Source organism: Erinaceus europaeus, chromosome 17 (assembly GCF_950295315.1).
Source record: "Erinaceus europaeus chromosome 17, mEriEur2.1, whole genome shotgun sequence".
In the NCBI taxonomy this organism is placed as follows: domain Eukaryota; kingdom Metazoa; phylum Chordata; class Mammalia; order Eulipotyphla; family Erinaceidae; genus Erinaceus; species Erinaceus europaeus.
The window spans coordinates 7,737,182-7,755,340 of record NC_080178.1 but is presented as its reverse complement, the minus strand read 5'-3'; the positions used below and the strand labels follow the sequence as shown (position 1 = coordinate 7,755,340).

Sequence of the window (18,159 nt, the reverse complement as noted above, 5' to 3'; positions counted from 1 at the left end):
TGGTACAAGATGGTTAAACCTTGAAAATATTACATGAAAGAAGTCAGACACAAAAGACCATTTATTATAAAAATCCACTTATATGAAATATGCCTAGTAGGCAAATCCACAAAAACAGTAAATGGTTTTTTAAAGCAGGAAGAAGTGGAAAATGGAGAGAGACTATTAACAGACGGTAGGTTTGAGACGAAAATGTGTGATTAAGCAGTGAGATGCAACTTGTGGATACACTAACAACCACTGAATTGTACACTTCAAGTGCAGCTAATTTTATGGCAATGGTATCTTGATTTTCCCAAGAAGACAGAATGAAAGAATTGTCAAATGAGGGAGGGCCAGGCGGTGACACACCTGGTTAAGTACACACATCACAGTGCACAAGGGCCCAGGTTCAAGTCCCTGGTCCCCACCTGCAGGGGGAAAGCTTCACAAGTGGTGAAGCAGGGCTGCAGGTGTCTATCTCTCTCCCTCTCTATATCTCCTCCCCTCAATTTCTCTCTATATTTATCCAATAGTAAATAAAAATATTTTAATTGTCACATGATTTCATAGAGGGCCAATGATAGAGTTCACCTAGAAGGGTATCTGCTTTGCCATGTCCATGGCCTAAATTCGAGTCCTTGGAACACTAAATGAAAGCACTACAGCATTTGGGAGAAATTTTAGTGTTCTCTCTCTCTCTCTCTCTCTCTCTCTCCCCCTTTCTCTCTCTCTCTCTCTCTCTCTCTCAAGCTAATCTGGAGCAGTGAAATCCTAGAGATAACAAGAAGAAACAGAGTCAATAAACCTATTTATAAATGCAGGTACAAGAGGTGAGGGGGCAGAGGAAATCACACATTCCTTGGTCACTGGGTTCCACACCTTTCAGATATTCCACACTCACTGTTTCACCCTGAGAAACAGGCACACTTTCTTCATGTTACAGATGAGGAAACCCAAGTTCATACTTGAAATCAGAATTCAAGTATGGGCACAAAGCTTTCCATCGACAACTTCTTCCTCTCCCTCTCTCTCTTTCTCTTCTTCTTATTTTAATTTTTAATTATCTTTATTTATTTGATAGAGACAACCAGAAATCAAGTGGGAAAGGGGGTGATAGAGGGAGAGAGACAGAGAGACACCTGCAGCCCTGCTTCACCACTCATGAAGCTTTTCCCCTGCAGGTGGGGACCAGGGGGCTCAAACCAGGGTCCTTGAGCATTGTAACAAGTGTGCTCAACCAGGTGCACCACCACCTGGTCCTCCTCCTCCTCTTCTTCCTCCTCCTCTTCTTCTTTCTCCTCTTCTTTATCTTCTTCTTCTTCCTCCTCTTCTTCTCCTTCCTCCTCTTTTTCTTCTTCCTCCTCTTCTTCTCCTTCCTCCTCTCCTTCTTCTTCTCCTCCTTCTTCTTCTTCTCCTTCTCCTCCTTCTTCTCCTTCCTCTTATTCTCCTTCTCCTTCCTCCTATTCTCCTTCCTCTTCCCCTTCGTCTTCTCCTTCCCCTTCTTCTTTATTTATTTATTGAAGATGGAAGGGGGAGATAGTGCTAACTAAGGACAAGGACCCAAGCAAGGATTTGAGTTCAAGCTCCTGCTCCCATCTGTACAGGGGACATTTCACAAGCGGATCTGCAGGTGCCCATCTTTTTCTTTTCCTCTCTTATCTACCCCTCCTGTCTTAATCTTCTCTATCCTATCCAATAAAATGGGTAGGAAATAGCTGCCAGGAGCAGTGGATTCATTGTGCCAGCACTGAACCCCATAGCTAACCCTAGGAGCACAGAGAGAAAGAGAGAGAGAGAGAGAGAGAGAAATTGAGAGAGAGAGTCCTACAGCACTGTTTCTCCATTTGTGAAGCTTCCCCCTGCAGATAGGAATGGGGGCTTGAACCGGGTCCTTGTGCAGGGTGACATGTTCACTCAACCAAGGGCTCCATCACCGGCGCCATCCTATCAGCTTCTTGTAGAAGAAGCCTCCAGTTGGTCTCATTGTATATTGCACGGTGGGGGGGATGCTCAAGTATCTGAGGGATGTCCCATTGTCATTTCACTAGATGACACCTGGACAGCTAGCCCTTGCCAGCGGCAACCACACTGCAGTGACTCAATTCATCCTGCTGGGCTTCTCCAATTATCCAGACCTCCAGGAGCTCCTCTTTGGAGCCTTTCTGCTTGTGTACTCCATGACCGTGCTGGGCAACCTGGGCATGATGGCGCTCATCTTCACGGACGCCCGTCTCCACAGCCCCATGTACTTCTTTCTCAGTGTCCTCTCTTTTCTTGATATTTGCTATTCTTCCGTGGTCACACCCAAGCTCTTGGTCAGCTTGCTGGCCTCTGACAAATCCATCTCTTTTGCGGGCTGTGTAGTGCAGCTGACCTTCTTTGTGGTGCACGTGACAGCCGAGAGCTTCCTGCTGGCCTCCATGGCCTTGGACCGGTTCATGGCCATCTGCCGGCCCCTGCATTACGGCTCGGTCATGACCAAGAGAACCTGTCTCCAGCTGGTGGCTGCTTCCTATGCATTTGGTGGTGCCAACTCCGCTATTCAGACTGGGAATGTCTTTACCCTGCCTTTCTGTGGTCCCAACCAGGTAACACACTATTTCTGTGACATCCCACCCCTTCTCCGCCTGGCTTGTGCCAACACAGCCACGGCAGAAATGGTCCTCTATATCTTCTCAGCTCTGGTTACCCTCCTGCCTGCCGCCATCATCCTCACCTCCTACTCCTTTGTCTTGGTGGCCATTGGCAGGATGAGTTCAGCAGCTAGAAGAGAGAAGGCCCTCTCCACATGTGCTTCTCACTTCCTGGCCATTGCCATTTTTTATGGCACTGTGGTTTTCACCTATGTGCAACCCCACGGCTCCACAAGCGATACCAACGGCCAAGTGGTGTCCGTCTTCTACACCATTGTAATCCCCATGCTCAACCCATTCATCTACAGCCTCCGCAACAAGGAGGTGAAGGACGCCCTGCAGAGGAAGCTCCAGGCCCACATCCTCCCCTGCTGAGCCCTGTAAAACTGTTGGCATGATGAAGACATAGCATCTTCCCATTCACATCACAAACGGACCTGATGGAAAGCAGCCCTGATTTTAAAGGAGGTAGGGGGAAAAAAAAAAAAGTAGAGAAGGAACAGCAAAAGGGGTCGGGTGGTGGTAGCACGCTGGGTTAATTGCACATAATATGAAGCACAAGGACCGGCACAAGGATCAGGGTTCCAGCCCCCCGCACCCCACCTATGGGGGAGGGGGGTCACTTCACAAGTGATGCAGCAGGTCTTGTAGACCTGCAGGTGTCTGTCTTTCCCTCCCTCTCTCTACCTCCCCCTCCTCTCTCAATTTCTCTCTGTCCTATCCAATAAAACAGAGGGGAAAATGGCCACCAGGAGCCCAGGAGCAATGGATTCGTAGTGCAGACACCAAGCCCCCCCAGCCATAACCCTGGAGGCATGAGAGAGAGAGAGAGAGAGAAGGAACACCAAAATCTTACTTTGTGCAGAGCACTAAAGCTCTAAAGCATCTTCTTACCCATTGTCATATTATAAATTTTTGTCTGTGGGGGCACTCTTGTTAGGATGATCTCATTTAGCTAGTGAAGACACAAGACTCTCTGAAAATAAATTAATGAGGGGGCTGGGCAGTGGTGCAACAGATTAAATGCACATAGTACTAAGCACAAGGGCCCGTGCAAGGATCCAGGTTCGAGCCCCCAGCTCCCCCACCTGCACGGGGGGGAACGTTTCACAGGTGGTGAAGCAGGTCTGAAGGAATCTGTCTTTCTATCTCTCTACCTATCTCCACTTCCCCTCTCAATTTCTCTGTCCTATCCAATTTAAAAAAATGAGAGCCAGGAGCAGTGGATTCATAGTGCTAACACTGAACCCCAGCAATAATCCCAGAGGCAAAAAAGAAAATTAGTTAATGGCCTAGAGTCATACCATAAATGACAAAGCAGTCAACATCAGGATTTCCACACCCAATCCAGAGATATTTCAATGATGCCACAGCCACAACTATTTTATGGGCAGCCCATCATGACTTCCCAGAAACAGCAGACAAAGAGAAGCACAGTCATTTCTGATTTACTGATGATTTAATACCTACAGGGGAAAAGCTTAGTAAGTGATGACGCAGGTCTGCAGGTGTCTGTCTCTCTCCCTTACTATCTTCCCCTTCCCTCTTGATTTTCTCTGTCTCTATCCAACAAATAAATAAATGAAATATTTTTAAAAGGATTACCTGGGGAGTTGGGCGGTAGCACAGCAGGTTAAGCGCAGGTGGCACAAAGCGCAAGGAACGGCGTAAGGATCCCGGTTCAAGCCCCGGCTCCCCACCTGCAGGGGAGTCCCCTCACAGGCGATGAAGCAGGTCTGCAGGTGTCTAGCTTTCTCTCCCCCTCTCTGTCTTCCCCTCCTCTCTCCATTTCTCTCTGTCCTATCCAACAACGACGACATCAATAACAACAACAGTAATAACTACAACAATAAAACAACCAGGGCAACAAAAGGGAATAAATAAATAAATTTTTTTAAAAAAAAAAAAGGATTACCTGGCTTATCCTTAAGATAATTATGATATAATCATTAAAAATTATGCTTCTGATTGAGTGGACATATTATAATGCCAAGGACCTGGGTTCAAGCCCCTTGTCCCTACCTGCACAGGAAAAGTTTCACAAGTGGTGAAGCAGGGCTGCAGGTGTCTCTTTCTCCCCCTCTCTTTGCCTTCCTTTTTCCTCTTAATTTCGCCCTATCTCTATCCAGTTAATAATAAAACTAGACAAAATATTTTTTATTTCGTTTTTATTTTTCTTTTTTTTAACCAGAGCACTGTTCAGCTCTGGCTTATGGTAGTGCAGAGAATTGAACCTGGGACTTTGGAGCCTCAGGCATGACAGTCTTTTGCATAACCATTATGCTATCTACCCCTACCCAACAAAATACCCCTACCTAACAACTGCCTTCAGTGCAGCAAGGGCTGCCTTTGAACCTGGGTCACACGCATAGCAAAGCAGGCCCACTAGCCAGGTAACCCTTATTCTTTTAACTTTTATTTCTTTATTAATAAGATAGGAGGAGAGAGAGAGAGAACACACCAGATATCACTCTGGTACATGAGCTGCTGGGGATTGAACTCAGGACCTCAGGCATGAGAGTCCAATGCTTTATCCACCGCACCACCTCCCGGACCACTCTAACTTTTTTTCTAATTGTCACAAGGGTAGCCGCTTGGATTCAGTGCCTGCACAACAAATCCACCATTCCCAGTGGCCACTTTTTTTTTTTAATTTATTGATAGAAGGCAGGGTGGTGGCACACCCGGTCAAGCACACATAGTACTATGCAAAAGGGTACACACAAGGACCCAGGTTCGAGCCCTTGCACCCACCTGCAGGGAAAATGCTTCATGAGAAGTGAAGCGGGTCTGCAGGTGTCTATCTTTCTCTCCCTCTCTCTATCTCCCCATCCTTTCTCAATTTCTCTGTCCTATCTAATTAAAAAAAAAAAAAAAAAAGGGAAAAATGATCACCAGGAGCAGTGGATTCATAGTGACTGCACCAAGCCCCAGCAACTGGAGGTAAAAAAAAAAAGTAAAGGAGGAAAAGAAAGAAACAAATACAAAATAATAATAATAATAATACCTAATAAAATAATAATAATAATAACGCCACGGTGTCAGGAATGTAACATCACAGAGACTTCCACCCACGTTAAGTTTGAAATAGATGAGGGAACTCTCCAGGGTGTCTCTTTATCCACCCTATCAGTAGCTGACCCCATTTCAGCCTGCGCCCTTCAAAATTCTAGTGGGTGGGGAGGAAACAAACACTCTGTTGTAGTTATACTTTTTTAAAATATTTATTTATTCCCTTTCATTGCCCTTGTTGTTTGCTTATTGTTGTTGTTGTTGTTATTGTTGTTGTTATTGATGTCCTCGTTGTGTTGGAAAGGACAGAGAGAAATGGAGAGAGGAGGGGAAGACAGAGAGGGGGAGAGAAAGACAGACACCTGCAGACCTGCTTCACCGCCTGTGAAGCGACTGCCCTGCAGGTGGGGAGCCAGGGGCTCGAACCGGGATCCTTATGTCTGTCCTTGTGCTTCACACCACCTACGCTTAACCCGCTGCACTACCACCCGACTCCCCGTTTGTTTGTTTGTTTGTTTTAAGATTCATTTCTTTGATGAGAAGGTGGCCAAAACACTGCTCCAGCATTTACAGTTCTCACACATGCAAACCTGTGAACCATTTTTACGCTTTCTAATGTACATTTTTGGTCATGCTCTTCGAGGAGGGAATGATTTGCAAGACAGTCCAAATGCTAGTAACTGGCTGTGTGTGAGTTGGGTAGGCCACTTTTGACAGTCTGCCACGAAATTTAAAAGTCATATACGTGGGGACCTGACAGTGGTGGAGCACCTAGTTGAGCACACATAGCACCATGCACAAGGACCCAGGTTCGAGCCCCCACTCCCCACCTGTAGGGGAGATGCTTCATGAGTGGTGAAAAAAGGACTTCAGTGTACACCTTTCTCCCCCTTTATCTCCCTCTCCCCTCTCAATTCCTCCTGGTGCTATCAAATAAAATTTTTTTTAAAAAAAAAGGAAGAAAAATAGCTGCCAGGAGCAGTGGATTTGCAGTGTCAGCACTGAGTTCCAGAGATAATTCTGGTAACAATTTTTTTAAAAGTTGTAGGGAGCCGAGTGGTGGCACATCTGGCTGGACACACATGCTACAACGCACAAGGACCAAGGTTCAAGGCCCCGGTCCTCACATGCAGGGAAAATCTTCACAAGTGGTGAAGCAGTGCTATAGGTGTCTCTCATTCTCCGTCTCTCTCTGTCTCCCACTTCCTCTCAATTTCTGGCTGTCTCTATCCAATAAATAAAGATAATAAAAAGTTTTGGAGGAAAAAAAAGTTATAGATGTCTATAAGCTCTGATCCACTAGTTCTATTAAGAGGGAGGTAACCAAGAGAAATTCTTGCCCATTTGCACGATGAAGCATGAAGCAGATGTGTTTAGAGCAGTTTTGTCAACACAACAGATATGAAAATGATACAATTTCCGTCAAATGGAGCATGAATCCAGGCGCAGTCACACAACAGAAGCTGAACGTCGGCAAAACCAACGAACTAGAGATTCATGAACGTGTCTCTAAAACAGACAAGGAGGGCGCAAAGCACAAGGACCGGCATAAGGATCCTGGTTCGAACCCCGGCTCCCCACCTGCAGGGGATTCGCTTCACAGGCAGTGAAGCAGGTCTGCAGGTGTCTGTCTTTCTCTCTCCCTCTCTGTCTTCCCCTCCTCTCTCCATTTCTCTCTGTCCTATCCAACAATGACGACAACAATAAAACAAGGGCAACAAAAGGGAATAAAAAAAAAAAGAACACAGGACTCAAGTGTTGGGGGGGGGGTCCCCAGCATCTTCAGCATGTGTGATAAATGCAGTCTCAGGCTGGTAGGCTGGCTCCCCAGCAGAACTGTGATCCTTTTATTATGCCTGAGGCTCAGAGGTCCAGCTTCAATCCCCGTCACCATCATGAGTCAGAGCTGAGCAGTATTCCGGTAAAATAAGTAATAAATAAATTAATAAATAAAGGACCTGTCAGTGGCACACCCAGTTAAGTGCACATAGTACTATACACAAGGATCTGGGTTTGAGCCCCCGGCTCCCCACCCGCAGTGGGGAAGCTTCACAAGCGGTGAAGCAGGTCTGTAGGTGTCTATCTTTCTCTCTCACTCTCATCTCCCAGTCATCTCCCAATTTCTCTCTGTCCTACCAAATCAAATAGGAAAGGGGAGGAGGGAATATAGCTGCCAGGAGCGGTGGGTGCATAGTGCCAGCACTGAGCCCCATGATAACCCCAGAGGCAAAAAATAAAATAAGATAAATAGAAGATACAGTAAATAAAATAAAAATCAATCTCAGGCTGGCAAGATAGCTCACCTTGCTAGTGCTCCGGCTTTGCCATGGGACCCCAGTTCCAGCCCTACCCCCACCACACCTGAAGAGACTTGGGTGCTGTGGTGTCCTTCCCTCTTTCCTTCCATCTCTGGCTTTCTGTTTCTTTGCTTTCTTTGCTTTGTTTTGTTTTGTTTTGTTTTGTTTTGTTTTGTTTTTACCAGCTCTGGCTTCTGATGGTGTTGGGGAATTGAACATGGGACTTTGGAGCATGAGGCATGAAAGAATTTTGTATAATCATTAGACTGTCTACTGCTCTCCCTTTCAATCTGAAAAAAATGCAGACCAGAGAGGCAACTCAGCAGGACAGAGTCCACTGGGCCCTCAAATGTGAGGTCTTGAGTTCAATCCCCAGCATTGCATGTACCAGGGTGGAGTTCTGGTGTTCTCTCTCTCTCTCTCTCTCCTTTTCTCTCTAATACTCAAATATCTTAATTTATTTTTTTAACATAATCCCCATTATTAGTTCTGATGCATCAAAGATACTTGAGAACATATAGTTTGTTACTTCTCTTTCTGTATGTTTGTGTTTCGATTATTGCTGGGGCTGTGTGACTGCAAAATGACTCCACTGCTCCCAACTGAATTTTAATCCCCCCCTTTCTCTCTCTCTCTCTCTCTCTCTCTCTCTCTCTCTCGATAGGGCAGAAAGAAACTGAGAGGGAAGGGGAGGTATGAAGAGAAAGAGAGAGACACCTGCAACACTGCTCCACCATTCTTGAAGTTTCTTTCCCTGCAGGTGGGGACCAGGAACTTGAACCCACATCCTTGCACTTCCTACACCTGACAGCTTTTTTTCATTTTGTTTTTACTAGAGCTTATGGTGATGTTGGGGGTTGAACTTGGGACCTCCAATGGTCAGGCATTGAAGTCTACTGTGTTTACTGCTATATCTCCGTGGCCCTCTGAAGTGTTAATTTAGCCAATATTCTTTAATATAGTAGGTCTTGTATATATTTTTTCCTGTATATTTCACCATTTATTTTTTAAATATATTGTTTTAGTAAAGCTTAGAGAGTTTAGTAATGTACGGGGGGGGTGGGCAGTAGGGCAGTGGGTTAAGTGCACATGGCACAAAACGCTCCCCATCTGTAGGGGAGTCACTTTACCAGCCGTGAAGCAGGTCTGCAGGTGTCTGTCTTTCTCTCCCCCTCTCTGTATTACCTTCCTCTCTCCATTTCTCTCTGTCCTATCCAACAGCAGCAGCAATGGCAACAATAGCAAGAACGACAAGGACAACAAAATGGGCCTCCAGGAGAGCGGATTCATAGTTCAGGCACCGAGCCCCAGTAATAGCCCTGGAGGCAAAAAAAAAAAAAAAAAAGTGATGTACATAAACACAAAGGCAAATAATACAAAAATGAAAGAGCAGTGGTAAATAGCATAATGGTTATGCAAAGAGACTTTCATGTCTTAGGCTTTCAAGTCCCAGGTTCAATCCCCTACAGCACTATAAACCAGAGCTGAGCAGTGCTCTGGTAAAGAATAAAAAGAGAGAAAGAAAGAAGGAAAGAAAGAGAGAAAAAGAAAGAAAGGAAGGAAGGAAGAAAAAGAAAGGAAGGAAGGAAGGAAGGAAGGAAGGAAGGAAGGAAGGAAGGAAGGGAGGTGGCACGCTTGATTAAGCGCTCACATTACAGTATGCAAGGACCCAGGTTCAAGCGCCTGGTGCCCCACCTGCAGGGGGAAAGCTTCACAAGTGGTGAATCAGGGCTGCAGGTGTGTCTCTTTTTCTCTCCCTCTCTACCTCCTCAATTTCTATCTATCTATCCAATAGTAAATAAATAATTTTTTAAATCTTTTTTATTGTTGTTGTCATTGATGTCGTCGTTAGGTAAGACAGAAATGGAGAGAGGAGGGGAAGACAGAGGGGGAGAGAGAGACACCTGCAGACCTGCTTCACCTCCTGTGAAGTGACTCCCCTGCAGGTGGGGAGCCAGGGGCTCAAACCGGGACCCTTACGCCAGTCCTTGCGCTTTGCACCATGTGCACGTAACCCGCTGTGCTACTGCCTGACTCCCATAAATAAATGTTTTTTAAAGTAAGAAAGAAAAAAGTCATACCTATGTGCCAATAATTGTACTATGTATTATAAACCTCCCAATAAAAAATTAAAGAGAAAAAAAAAAGAAAGAAAATAGATCACAGTCACAATTCCAAGTCCCGAAAGAAAAGTCCCCATAGGTTTTCAGCTACTCCTCCAGTCTCGTCCAGAGCACTGGACACAGCCAGCCCCTCTCCAACACTGTGTTGGGGAGGCCAGTGGGAAGTTCATCTCAGGCTGCTTCTTCCTTGCTTGCTCTGACGCCTCAAAGAGAGGAGCAAGTTCTAGAGATGAGGCCACACAAGTCCTTCCTGAGGGCACACCAGCCTCCAAACTCATTTCTGCTCAGACTCTTGGCCTTACAAACCTAGCAGTTATCTCTCTGGTCTTTGAGACAAAGAAAGACCCTAGAAAACTGACTCTGATAGATCACACACATTCGTATGCCCGTGGTTCAGACAGGAGTTTATGCCCTGGGCTATTGATGATTCTGGCTTTTGAAATTGAAACGCTTTTTATCTCTCTCTCTCACACACACACACACTGTTTTATCTTTGACTTGAGTTTCCAAAAACACATTTTTAGCCTCAAAGGCCAGGGACTGACTTTTTTTGGCATCTGTGTTATGCAGTAAAATACTAACCTGTTGGGGGTCGGGCGGTGGCACAGTGGGCTAAGCGCATGTGGCACAAAGTGCAGGGACCGGCGTAAGGATCCCGGTTCGAGCCCCCAGCTCCCCACCTGCAGGGGAGTCACTTCACAGGCGGTGAAGCAGGTCTGCAGGTGTCTGTCTTTCTCTCCCCCTCTCTGTCTTCTCCTCCTCTCTCCACTTCTCTCTGTCCTATCCAATAACAAACAACATCAACAATGGGAATAATAATAACCACAATGAGGCTACAACAACAAGGGCAACAAAAAGGGGGGGGGAAATGGCCTCCAGGAGCGGTGGATTCATGGTGCAGGCACTGAGCCCAGCAATAACCCTGGAGGAAAAAAAAAATACTAACCTGTTGCCTGGCTACAAAGAGGTCTACTAGGTAAAAAGAAAAATATATAATAATAATAACAATAATTTATTGGTGAAAAAAATATATATTCAGTGTCAAGATAATATTCTAAGAGGCTGTGGGGGTATGGATTGACCTGCCAACACCTGTGTCCAGTGGAGAAGCAATTAGAGAAGCTGGGGGTCACACCTTCTGCTTCCTCAAAATAATTTTGATTCATATTCCCGGGGGGGGGGGATGATAGGAAGAAGATGACCAGAGGGCTCTGAACTCCAATTCCATCAGAACCCAATTCCATCAGAGAGAAAAGAGGGAAAAGGGAGGGACATTTTGGATGTAATAATAAGTGTATGTGTGACTTGGAATGGAAGAGGAGATGGGACTTTAAAAAAAAAAAAATGGCAAATTGGGCTGCGGTAGATAGCATAATGGTTATGCAAAGAAGCTCTTGTGACTGAGGCCCCAAAGTCCCAGGTTCAAGTCAATAAGCCGGAGCTTAGCAGTGCTCTAGTTCTAAAAAAAAAAAAAAAAGAAAGAAAAGAAAAAAGGGGGGGACATATACATAGACAGATAACTGTAGAAGTAATAATCAATATCTACAACCTTAGGAGAACTGCTGTAGCTTACACTGAAGGAACTGGTGATTTCAGAACTCTGGTGGTGGGAACAGTATGAAATTGTGTTCCTGGTAGCTTGTAATTTTGTAAATGAATATTAAATCACTAATGAAAAAGTCAAGATAATATTCTGCTACAATTCATCGTAAAGGTGCACAGAGAATGTCCCTGCGCGTCCCCTCACCACTCAGTCGCAGGCCTTGGCAATGTAGATGCAGCGGTTCACACACGTGTTTCAAATTTGCTTGTTTTCCTTTCTGACTGAACACAGTTGTCAGGCTTGCTCAGATTCAATAAGCATCAAATTTACCACTTCGAGCAGCCCAAACGAGACCTTCCTTCCATTTAGTTGTAAAATCATTAACATCAGCATCTCTTGTTTTTCCATGTTCTGCTTTACTTTTTATAAATAAGGGCAAGTATGTACTAAAATGCTCAAGTCATCACACAAACATGACCATATTTAGATGGCAGCCCGACTCAAAGGAAACCATTGGCTGGCAAACAGCAGCACCGCAAGATGACTTAAAATACTTAGTTGTCGGGAGTCAGGCGGTAGCGCAGTGGGTTAAGAGCACTTGGAGCAAAGCGCCAAAGACCGGCTTAAGGATCCTGGTTCGAGCCCCCGGCTTCCTACCTGCAGAGAAGTCACTTCACAAGCGGTGAAGCAGGTCTGCAGGTGTCTGTCTTTCTCTCCCCCTCTGTCTTCCTGTCCTCTCTCCATTTCTCTCTGTCCTATCTAACAACAATGACATCAGTAGCAACAACAGTAATTACAACAATAATGAAAAACAATAAGGGCAAAAAAAGGGAAAATAAATAAATAAATATTTTAAAAAAAAAACACTTAGTTGTCTGCCCAAATTGAAAAGTCAAAGTTGGTGCGTACGGGGAAGATGTTTAGAGGTGTGGCCCTAAGTATGTAAAGAGGACAGTTGGACCACTGCTCTTAATTCCCTGCATTTGGCTTCATTAACTTTCAGTTCTGCCTCACCTACCTGCACATCTAAATAGAAACAAGCATAATAATTTTATTTGTAACCACAGTAGGGAGATGAATTCACATACTTCTGTAATTCACCAGAGTGCAAGGAGGAAAAAAATAAAAATAAAAGAACCAGGGGCCGAGCGGTAGCAGAGGGAGTTAAGTCCCAGGTTCAATCCCCTGCACCACCATAAGTCAGAGAGCTAGGCAGAGTTCTTGAGATGGGATATAAGTACATATATCCAGAAGTTGGGGGAAAACATCAACCTTAAAGCAAAGCGTACAGTAGTTTGCAGTGAGTCAATAAATGCAACAAGCAAGCACAGAGACCTAAAGAGACACCACAAAGTACCTAATGAAATAGTTTCTACGTAGAGCTAGATACCCTTCTCACCTACCTGTTATGCCCAAAAGTTTGAGTCCCGATCTCATGCAAAGACCAGAATCACATGCAATAGCAAGAGCCTTTATTAGGAAGCTTAAGCTTAGGCCACCAACACCCTTCCAAGCAAGGGGCGAGTCCAAGACCCTGATCACTTCTCGTCCCACCTTTTTGTAGTTATCACAGGGTGGACACAGGTGGAAATCTCCACATGGAACAAGGAACAATTGGCAACAGCCGCTCTCAATATTCGGGGCCCCTCTCCAACCCCACATACCTACTATTGCACATCCCTCAATCACTCCAAAGCTAACCCTGTCAGACAAAGTCAGGACTACAAAAGCTGAATAAAGGCAAGAGACTGGCACACTTTAATAATGACTCTTAAATCACTACCAGGCCACCGCATTACCTAGGGCCCTAGTCAGGGAGTCAGGAATCCCACACAGACATGATGGGCCTAGACCTCTAACAGATCCTTCTCACCACGGTCATTGGTCATCTCCATCAGGAACAATATAATGGACCCCTCTATGGGTGCCTATTAGAGCTGGCCCTCAATATGGATCAATGATAGGGAATGTTCCATTCTCCGATATGTAAGCTCAGACCTACAGGGATGCAGAGGTTACAAGGTTCCTTTGCGGAATATGGGCCCCAGATCAGATCGATGGGGTTTACAGTTAATAATATTTATATACTTTCCCCATATTTGGGAGCTACTCTCTTCCCTAATCTAGCTTTCTAGTCCTTTTTCCAACTATGACACCATTCCCCCATGCCAGGCTAGCTTCGCAGGCGGGAGAGAGAGAGGACCAGAGACTCATGGCTGAGTGGTACGCAGTTCAGTCTTTATTTATGTGGGATGCAGCACAATCTAAGCTATATCTAATCACAATCCTGTCCTTATATATACTCGCCAAGTAGGGTGGAAACAGGATGTGACATAGAGAGGGTGGAGCGAAAAAAGACTGGTGGAAATCAGGGTTAGGTACTAGGAGAGGGGTCGGAGCAAAAAGACATCATGAACCAGTGGGGATTAAATCAATGCCCTGCAGGCAGGGCGGTGCTTAGTTAACAGTGGTTATGTAAATAGAATACAGTGTTAAGCAGGGGGGGATTAAACCAATGAAACAGAAGGGGTTTTAGAAGCAGAATTAGAAGCATACCAACACCTCCAGACAACAGCTTAGGTCACCTGCATATCAGATGTCAGGCGCAGGCAAAAACTAGTTGGGTCACAGGCCCCTTGGAATAGACCTGGAATAGACCTACTAGCTTTCTCCAAAATGGAGATCCCAATCTCCATCCACAGTATTCTTGCCTTTAGGTTCTTGATTAGTCAACAATTTGTTCTGCTTTCTACTCTAACTCTTTTTTAGCCAACAGGTTCCAGATGTTACCATGATGTCAACTGGACTTCCCAGGGCAGATGACCCCACCAGTGTGTCCTGGAGCTCCACTTCCCCAAATCCCTGCCCCACTAGGGAAAGAGAGAAAACAGGCTGAGTGTATGGATTGACCTGCCAACACCTATGTTCAGCGGGGAAGCAATTACAGAAGCCAGACCTTCCATCTTCTGCACCCCAGCATCAGGATCCTGGTTCGAGACCCCAGCTCCCCCACTACAGGGGAAGTCCCTTCACAGGCGGTGAAGCAGGTCTGCAGGTGTCTGTCTTTCTCTCCCCCTCTGTCTTCCCCTCCTCTCTCCACTTCTCTCTGTCCTATCCAACAATGACAGTAAGAATAACTACAATAATAAAACAACAAGGGCAACAAAAGGGAATAAATAAACTTTTTTTAAAAGTATTTTTCCCTTCCATCAGGACTCAAAGAGAGAAAAAGAAAAGAAGGAAAGGGGCCGGGTAGTGGTGCACTGGGCTAAGCACACATATTACAAAGCACAAGGACCTGGATTTGAACCCCTGGCCCCCACCTACAGGAGGAAAGCTTTCCAAGTGGTGAAGCAGTGTTGCAGGTGTGTCTCTGTCTCCCTATCACCCCATCACCCACCCCCATTACCCTTGATTTCTGAGAATCTCTGTCCAATAAATAGATAATAAAAAACATTTTTAAGAAAGACAGGAAGAGAGATAGATACCTGCAGCACTACTTCACCACTGGCAAAGCTTTACCCCTGCAGATGGGGACCAGGGGCTCAAACCTGGATCTTTGTGTAACGTGCGCTCAGCCAGGTGCGCCACCACCCGGCCCCTCGAGTGTCCATTTTGAATTGAGTTGTGTGTGTTGTTCTTTCTGTATTATGTCACCTTTAGCCAACAAAATGGATTTCTTGAAGTTCTGGGGGTGGATAGTTGCAGATGAAGGTGTCGGTGTTGCTGGTCCCTCTCTTCTTGTGTTTGGTTGCTGGGCTAGTGTTGCCAGTGGGAGAAAATATCCAGGGACTCCTGGCGGCATGGTAATACAATTCTTTATTGATGCGGGGCCCCAGAGTCTGGCGTGAGCATAGCAAGTTAGGCCACGTGGTGTCAAACCGCAATGGCCACCTCCCACTCTGCACACCAGCCCTTCTCCAGGTCGGGACTTGGGAGAGAAAGAGAGCGAAACCAGGAACAGAAGTGGGTTTTATGGGATAAAAACCGGAAGTGGCAATTCGGGAACAGAAATGGCTAGGAAAGGGGGTGGATAGAGGCAAAAGGCATGCTGGAAACGTGGAAGCGTCCTTAGCAACTGTTGTGATGGTTTTAACTGGCGGGAATTAGCAATACACTGAGGGGATAACATGGTGGGGATCTTTCAGGCAAAGCAATGATTATGTAAATAGACCATAGTGTCAGCAATGGAGCATGGAGCACAGCAGGGGAGGGCTGGCTTTAAGACCCAACATTTAGTGGCTTGCTGACACTCCTTGCCTGTAAGCCTCCACCTTCCTCTTCACTCAAAACATGCCTGTGTCTCCATGTTCAGTTGTAGCTTTTGTGTAAGAACACCAGCCATTCCAGACTAGAGGCCTATGCTGCTCCCACCAGACCTTGTGTTAACCTGTTTAAGTAACTACATACGCACTGACCTTACTTCCAAATCTGGTGACTCTCTGAGGTACTGGGGATTGGGACTTGGACATAATAATTGAGGGTGGGGAGGGAGGGAGATAGAAGACACAGTTCAACTCATGTAACGCATCAATTTGCTCACTTAGTTCTAACCAGAACCATGTCAAATGCCTGCTTGACAAGATCATTTCTGGCCATATTTACCGAGCCCTTCATGTAAGGTGAAGAAAGACGTGAGAGGTTAGGATGTCCATTGATAACTTTGAGGTCCAGAACAATCACTCTAATCAGGGGGCCAAGTGGCGTACCTGGTTGAGCGCACACATTACAACATGCAAGGACCCAGGTTCAAGCCCCCAGTCTCCACCTGCAGAGGAAAGCTTCACAAGTGGTGAAGCAGAGATGCAGGTGTCTCTCTGTCTCTCCCCCTCTCTATCTATCTCCCCATTCCCTCTTGATTTCTGGCTGTCTCTATCCAACAAATAAATAAAGATAAAAAATTTTTAAATTATAAAAAATCTAATCAGGGGAGTCGGGTAGTAGAGCAGCAGGTTAAGCACACGTGGCGCAAAACGCAAGGACTGGCATTAAGGATCCCGGTTCAAGCCCCCGGCTCCTCACCTGCAGGGAAGTCGATTCACAGGTGGTGAAGCAGGCCTGCAGGTGTCTGTCTTTCTCTCCCCCTCTCTGTCTTCCCCTCCTCTCTCCATTTCTCTTTGTCCTATCTAATAACGATGACAACAATAATAACTACAACAATAAAACAAGGGCAACAAAAAGCAATAAATATTTAAAAAATTAAAAACTCTAATCAGAAATAAATCAATAAAATATTTCAAAAGTTAAAAATAAAACTAAAACACTCACGAAGCTAAACCATCGAAGCAGAGTTGCTGTGACAAGCACTGAGATGAAGGCCTGGGACCATGTGCATAAGTGCTTTCAGCTGTTAAATCCAGACTATTAATAGCTTATTGGCCACCAGCCACTTGGTGCAAGGAGGCCAGTGTCCATGTGATTTAAAGGCATGTGGGTCAGGGAGGCATCAGGGGAGGCCAGTCTATTTTCCAGAGCGAACAGACTCCCACGATTGTGGAGGAAGAGGTGGAGGTGAGGTGAGGTGGGGGGCACGGTAACTGCTGGGGTTTGAAATGTGGATCTTAAGCTGCTAAGGAGGAGGAGAAGCCAGAGAAGGGTAGGTGGTGGCACACCTGGTGGAGTGCATGTTACACTGTACAAGGACTTGGGTTCAAGCCCACCCGCCTCCATCCCCACCTGTACAGGGGAAGCTTTGTGAGCAGAAAAGCAGGGCTATAGGCTCTCTCTCTCTCTCTCTCTCTCTCTCCCCACCCCATTCTATTTCCCCCTTCCCTCTTGATTTCTGTCTCTATCAAATAAATAAGCTACTTAAGGAAGAACAACAACAACAAAAACAAGAACAAAAAGAAAAAGGTGGAGGAAGTGGAGGAGAAAGAGAAGGAAAAGAAAGAGAAGAAAAAGGAGGAGGAGGAGAAGGTGGTGGAGGAGAAAGAGAAGAAGGAGGAGGAAGAGGAGGAGGAGGAAGAGGAGGTGGAGGAAGAGGAGGAGATGGAGGGGATAGAGAAGGAGAAGGAAGAGGATGAGGAGTAAGAAGAGGAAGAGGAGAAGGAGGAGGAGGTGGTGGAGGAAGAGGAGAAGGAGGAGGTGGAGGAGGTAGAGAGGGAGATAGAGAAAGAGGAGGAGGAAGAAGAGGAGGAAGAGGAGGTGAAGGAAGAGAAGGAGGAGGTGGAGGAGGAGGAGGGAAAGGAGGAGGAAGATAGGGAGAAGGAAGAGGTAGAAGAGGAGGAAAAGGAAGAGGAGGAAAAGGAAGAGGAGGTAAAGGAAGAGGAGGAGGAGGATGAGGAGGAGGTGGAGGAGGTAGAGGAGGAGGAAGAGGACGAGAGGAAGCAGAAGCAGCAGCAGCCGCCCTGCCAGTCATGGCTGGGGGACCAGAGCAGAGATGCTGAGGCAGCAGCTCCAAGAACTCAGCTCTCCCACTTTCACCTCGCCTGAGGGAGAGATGCAAGTGACTAGGCTCGCTGCCAGCCCCCGCTTGAATTGTTAGAGGAAGGAGCACGACCCCACGTCTCCCTGCTGTCCTTCCTGGCCTCAGTAGCCCCGCAAAAAAGCCCATTATGAATATTATCATA

General features: G+C 46.0%; 1 protein-coding gene across 1 annotated transcript; it reads left to right on the top strand.

Annotated features, from left to right (window-relative positions):
* Nucleotides 1–2,030: 2,030 nt before the first annotated feature.
* Nucleotides 2,031–2,990, top strand: LOC103110402 (olfactory receptor 5AP2-like). The gene has a single exon (XM_007519573.1). The coding sequence runs from the start codon at nucleotides 2,031–2,033 to the stop codon at nucleotides 2,988–2,990; it is 960 nt and encodes a 319-aa protein (XP_007519635.1).
* The last annotated feature ends 15,169 nt before the right edge of the window (nucleotides 2,991–18,159 follow it).

Bases quoted from the DNA above. Each gene is read 5' to 3' on its own strand.
- LOC103110402 (XM_007519573.1), top strand. From the start codon at position 2,031: ATGACACCTGGACAGCTAGCCCTTGCCAGCGGCAACCACACTGCAGTG.